This window comes from Sphaeroforma arctica (assembly GCF_001186125.1).
Source record: "Sphaeroforma arctica JP610 unplaced genomic scaffold supercont1.179, whole genome shotgun sequence".
In the NCBI taxonomy this organism is placed as follows: Eukaryota; class Ichthyosporea; order Ichthyophonida; genus Sphaeroforma; species Sphaeroforma arctica.
In genome coordinates this window covers 18810-25249 of record NW_014040379.1, presented here as the reverse complement: position 1 = coordinate 25249, position 6440 = coordinate 18810, and the positions used below count along the sequence as shown (strand labels likewise).

Genomic DNA, 6440 nt, shown 5'->3' with positions numbered 1-6440 from the left:
TTGTACTTTTAAAAAACATATCCACATGCCTTACTTACGTAGGTGTTGACTTCTTGTTTTGTTACGTAAATTCAACCTGGATATCGTTGACGTTATCTTTGGCAGGGAAAAATCGCGAAATATACTATGTTCATCAAAATATATGGTGTCTAGTGGAATAAATTTGATTGAATGACGACAAGAGTAAAGAGTGACTTTGAGTGTGAACCACCTCTTACGTCCACCTACCATTAATTCCTTTTTTGACAATACTTTACATAGACATACACCTAGTGGTTTAGTGGTATAATTGCCCCCTGCCACGGGGTAGACCCGGATTCGATTTCCGGCTAGGTGATTTCTTTTATCACGTTCGATATTTATATAGGAAACTTGAATCTTGATAAATACCACATGCCATTCTACATGCAACAAGTTTTACTATGTATAATGCGCGCATTGATTCTCTGATGAGTTTTTGTGTTATAAACTTGTTGTCGAGTTGAAATCATGATTCTCAGGTTACAAGTACAAAAAGGCCTTTGTAGACAACCCATCGGTAGAATTGAGTTTATATTTTGAGAAGCAATAAGTGGGACCCTTATGAAAAGACATAGCATATGTTGAACTGTACATATATATGTGGTAACGATCGTGCGTATATATCTTTATATGAAATATATATAATACACAAGGACATATATTGGATGAAACTATTTATCATTTGGAATATTACTAAATATGCATATTTGTGTGAAACTATTCAGTACTGTGAATATTACTAATTAAGTATATTTGTGCGTATGTTATCATATAAATGAGGATCGAGAAGTGACTTAATTTTGAACTATTAGTTACTGAAACACATACAGTGATTATGGATATAGTGCGATGTGAGGTAGTCGTGGTATGTGTGCGAAAGTGTGATCAGGCTGGGGACACTCGAATACAGTGATGCTCGACTAGTAATTTCATAGTCCAACTGTACCCTAACATTTAGTGTAGTAAACTGTGTAATAGTAAGCAAAGAATTTCTATGAGGACAGTGGCTCCCTATTCAAACAAGGCGTGTTCTATTTTTCAATAACTGTTTCCATTGACATATGCGGCTGTCTGATCTTTGTTACCTAAATCAAATTTTTGTGCTCTTGATATCTACGATAAATGCTATGAATTAGACCGGATAAAATCGTGAGTATTGGCCGGGAGCCCAGTAGCGATAGCTACAGGAGATATTGCTATGCTAACAATGAATGGACACCGTCTAATTATGTCAATACGAAAGACTTTTCTGCCACAACACAATAGGTAGTTGTTATCGATATATGTGATTGCCGAGTAGAAGGTTGTATTCAATGCTCTTGATGTGAAAGAGAGGAGTGCGAGGGTATGACATAGCAACATACTCGTCCAGATTTTAATAGAATTGGAGACCGCCCCCAGGGACATCAATTCTAACATAAATTTACGTATGCGTTCCGATTCTGTTGTCGAAAAATGTGTGGTTGTGGCTGCTAAATTATTCAGGAGCACCAACGTAGGAGCGTCCGCACACAATTAATGCAGTCGAATATCGCCAATGTATCCCTCCATATGTGCGGCGGAGTAGGGCCAGGAACAACGAGCGAACGTTCTATAATCACGTACAAATGGATGAGTGTATGGGATGTTCAACATATAAAGTGTTTCCGTCCTACTAGTTTGAAAAAATGAGCTTGGGTAACAACGATATCGATTGGACATCAGGTAGAACCAGCAATTGACAATGTCACCGTGATCAAGAATGGTTTAAATATAGCCCATGTACTAGCTTGGCTGATCATAACTATCCGCAGGTCGGGTTGAGCTAGTACTTGGTAATATTTGTTGATTTGTATTGGTCGTAAAGTATGACTAAACTAGACACAAAATATTCATATTGTTTTCAGTAGGTACACATGCTGTTCTTATATTAGATACGACAAAAACAGTTTATTTTTAACTAATACTGTATACGTATATATATATATATATGATGAACAAGTTATGCTCTCTCATATACACTTATTTTTCCTCTATTTTTTCGTCATGTTGGATGATGCTACATTGTCAATGGATATGCTGTATACGTATATATATATGATGAACAAGGTATTCATTCAGCAGTCTCTCTCATATACACCTATTTTTCCTCTATTTTTCCGTCATGTTGGATGATGCTACATGGTCAATGGATATGATTTTCTCTGTGTTATAGCACATTTGTCTCAAGCCAAAAACCCTGACTCCCCAGTCCATGTTTTGGGTCCTTACATCACAACTTCATCGTATGTCAAATTTTAGATAATTTCGTATAAATATAGGCACACGTATCCAACAGCACTTATACATCCGGGAACAAACATGTGCTTTGTTTTTGTTTTATCTTGGCGGTGTCTATGGTTCAACTGCAGTAATACGTGAATCAGTCTAACTTATAATACAATACAATAGCATCCAGAAACCATGCCCTGCTATCTGATATTAATTGGGATCGATCTCTATGACCGAGGTGTGCTCGATTCGATGCTCTCAATTCGTCCATGACTAGGATATCCTGATACGATAGCGCCGGACTTCGTACGATATCCGACGTGATTGTAAATTCGATTTTCTTGATAAATATTATAATATCGACCCCGGTAAGTTCGTCGCGAGCAGCTTCAATGTATCCGAAATACCCACTAGATTATAGTTTCCAGTTGGATGAAATGTCACGTATTCATAAAATAGTACAAGCGTGCAAAGTATCTCGATTACTAGTCAAGAACTGATAGTGTAGATATGATGAGTGCTCTGGTACTATATATAGGCTACTCTAACGACTCCTGAGGGAATATAAGCAAAAACTACCGTCATATGTACCTTCGGGAGAGAAAATATTGTGACCGTATATGATGTTATATAATAGTTGTTAACATATAGTTGCATCTCGTGGATAGTATAGTGGCTAGTATCTCCGCCTGTCACGCGGAAGACCCGGGTTCAATTCCCGGTTCGCGAATATTTTTTCTCGTTTTCTATTCCTTTCTCTACATTCATATTTAGTATATATTATTGACTCGCGCATAAATTTGTTCGGTTGTTGTTCGTATATAAATCCAATTGCTTAGGAACAATATTTTGTATTTCAATTTGGGTCAATTTTTGTGTGTACATGCACATCAGGCATCATATTCGTTGGAGTGGTTCTGGAAAAATTGAAGGGAAGTTAAGATTGTCGAACTGCCGCGAGAAGCTCAGGGCGAGTGATGCAACTCGGTGCGATAGTTCACGACGATGAATACATAATACCTCTACCGTTGGATGGGAGTTAAAAAAAATGTGACTGCGTGGAATAAAGCCGACCCACACTCGTTAAAGTCGTAGTGTGGGCTGAGTCAGTCTGATATGTTTTGAACGTGATACCAAGAAGGGTGAGATTATTATCCGCGGTTCTGTTTCGGAGCGAAGTTGGAGGCTGTCTGATACCACACCACACACCTAATATATTTAAATTATCCTGGCTAGCCATAGCGGGAAGTAATATAGGCGGTACCAGAAGTCTCAAAGAATTGGTCTGTACCGAACTCTTGAAATAGTACTTCAGTAGAGTAATGAAATTTATCGACCAGTACTGCATGGGGATGAATTGGTACCCGTTGTTCATAGATAAGAGAGTTCCCGATATGTTGATGGAGAGTCCATATGCCTTGGTAGTCATGCTGGTTCTGTAGTTGTTGTAGTGAGTTCAGTTCACTTGGGATTAGACTAGGGCGTGCCGGAATACGCCTTATTAAGAAATTGAAGCAAGCAAGGTGGCTGGACGTAAAAGTCTTATATCCGGGGCACATATGACATAGGCATCCACCAGTGCACTAGTCAAGCAACAAACAAATAGATTTTTGTTTTACTTATTTTTCGATGTTCTGACCATAACCAGGATTATCGTGAACTAGCCATCACCAGGGTTATAGTGAATTACCTATCCACATCATCTGTTGTATTTAGGAGATTATGGACCACCAGGTAGTCAACACCGGGATTATAGTGACTCTCCCCCCCCCCCCAACTTGGGCTAAGAAGCGATATGAGTGATAGTAACATTTGTCTCGAATATTTGTGCTCTAGACAATATCAACATTTTATGAAGAGGCCTATATCGTTTTCTTCTGTTTACAGTAGACGTGTTATTGCGAACACGCCTGTGGTTTTAGTTCTAGAAGTTACTTACTGGTTAAGTTTGCTGTGGAGTCGATGCGTTTCTTATTACTAACGAAATATAGCGTTACAAAATATCGGTTTCTTCTGTTTACAGTAGACGTGTTATTGCGAACACGCCTGCGATTTTAGTTCTAGAAGTTACTTACTGGTTAAGTTTGCTGTGGAGTCGATGCGTTTCTTATTACTAACGAAATATAGCGTTACAAATAGTGGTCAAAAGTGTTTGCCCATTTATGGTGCACTAGTATATTCATACGGTTAATACTTGCCGGGAATGTATTTTGTGGAAGTTTCAACGATAGTAAATAAACTTGTTGTAATCTCAGTACATAGTTAGATGTCTATGGCGATATATTCTATGTGGTTATAGTAACTGTTTCGTGATCCCATGCCCGCTTTTCTTTGCCGGATATATATACAACTTTACTACCACTTCATTGAAAGACTACAGGAGTATACTTATTTCTAAATACGCTAATAACGCTTTGCGTCATCAGCTCGAGAGTAATTAAGGACTTGTTCTCGGATTAATACATGGCCCTCTGGATGGGGTCTCGAGCGGAAATCAAGGTTCTTCTCTACAACAGGCCCGGTGGCTCCATCGCTGGTACAAACTTATATAGGCCATCTGTGCCTCAGTATTTAATTGGATTAAATTTATCAGGCCATTCTGCGGTCTCTCTGATCGGTCATTTGGACTATTTTGGATTATAGGACAATAAAGTTATTTTGATAGGCGTTATGTTGTTGGGGATAACCTCACGTTGTGGGTGAATTATGGATGTGTTGTTCAAGAACAATAGTCGCGTGCTGTGTTGTATGTGCGTTCTCCTGACTGGCATAGTGAACGACCGTCGGTTGTCTTGTTCGGCATCATAACGGAATAGACGTTATGTCACGGAGCATCTACTGTTTGAGAACTGGGCGGGCAAGAAATCCCGCTTCAACTGTGGCTTCTGAACGCAATAGGCTATTCAAAGCTACATACTCGCGTTCATATACATGCATAAACACATATACATAGCAATATCACCTACTGCAATGTCATACTCTAAGCAACCCATTAGAGAACACAACTGGGCTGCCATACAATGGTAAACACAGCCTATACGTTGTGATGAGTGTGGCCTAGCAGTAATTCATAAGGAGGAGACAGGGGTTTTAGGGTCTAGGTTGTGGATGGTGTCGTGAAAAGTGGCATGCGACATGCCTCCCTGCATGCGGCAAAGGAACAACCTTCTACCGACGATTTTAATGAACCGAACACGTACAAAATAGGGACACTAAGTTGCTGCTTCTCCCAGAAGTGGAACTGGTCTTGCTTTTGCAAGGGCTGCATACACGGACTCGATCAGAAGAGTGTCGATGGCGATGCATCAGACTCGTATTCCAATACGCCCATCAACCGAACTAAAGGTGCCAAACCTGAGCTGAACTTGATTTTAATGAACCGAACACGTACAAAATAGGGACACTAAGTTGCTGCTTCTCCCAGAAGTGGAACTGGTCTGGCTTTTGCAAGGGCTGCATACACGGACTCGATCAGAAGAGTGTCGATGGCGATGCATCAGACTCGTATTCCAATACGCCCATCAACCGAACTAAAGGTGTCAAACCTGAGCTGAACTTTGAACAAACAGTGATTCAATATGCCGACTTGTATGGTTGATGGATCTTTTGGCGGCAACGGGACGTATGGAGATACGATAAAAGTAAAACAGTTCCAGCAAGATGGACACCCTGAACACGATATCTGGAAGAAGCAATTTCCATATGAGGACAATAAAGCTATTTTAATAGGCGTCATGAAAAAATAGGCGTCATGTTGTTTGGGGATGGATGTGTTGTTCAAGAACATTAGTCGCGTGCTGTGTTGTGTGTGCGTTCTCCTGATCGGAGGTTCAGCAGTTGACGTTCAGTCACATCCTACGATAAGTTTTTATTTACTTTATGTATTTGTACCTCAATGCGATTCCAGGATGGCAAAACGCTAACGAATGAAAGCTTCTTTTACCCCGATCTACTTGGTGTCGATGTAAGTGTGCTAGTACCGGGTGGAGTGGCCGATTTCAAGTATTTAAAGGTTCTGTACCACGAGCAACAAAAGCTAGGCGCATATGCAACTTGTCGCCTGAGTAAGAAAGCTGTCTTCACAGATGGATTGGAGAAGCAGCAGGTCAGCGCCGATGGAACACGCTAGCAAACCAATGCGAACAGGACGGTAGAGAGGCTGAAGAGGC

General features: G+C 40.2%; 2 protein-coding genes and 2 non-coding genes across 4 annotated transcripts; 3 read left to right on the top strand and 1 right to left on the bottom strand.

Moving 5' to 3' along the window:
* Positions 1–266: 266 nt before the first annotated feature.
* SARC_30059 lies at positions 267–337 on the top strand. The gene has a single exon. It is a non-coding gene; the product is annotated as a tRNA-Gly (tRNA).
* Positions 338–2929: 2592 nt separating this feature from the next.
* On the top strand, positions 2930–3001 carry SARC_30058. Its single transcript has one exon. It is a non-coding gene; the product is annotated as a tRNA-Asp (tRNA).
* A 426-nt stretch (positions 3002–3427) lies between these two features.
* On the bottom strand, positions 3428–3839 carry SARC_03498 (hypothetical protein; the record flags this gene model as incomplete). Its single annotated transcript, XM_014302698.1, has 1 exon — positions 3428–3839. A coding segment is annotated over one exon (336 nt), but the record flags the coding sequence as incomplete, so codon positions are not given.
* Positions 3840–6166: 2327 nt separating this feature from the next.
* Positions 6167–6400, top strand: SARC_03497 (hypothetical protein; the record flags this gene model as incomplete). The annotated part of the gene is made up of 1 exon (XM_014302697.1): positions 6167–6400. One exon carries the CDS (start codon positions 6167–6169, stop codon positions 6398–6400), a length of 234 nt encoding a protein of 77 aa, XP_014158172.1.
* Between the last annotated feature and the right edge of the window lie 40 nt (positions 6401–6440).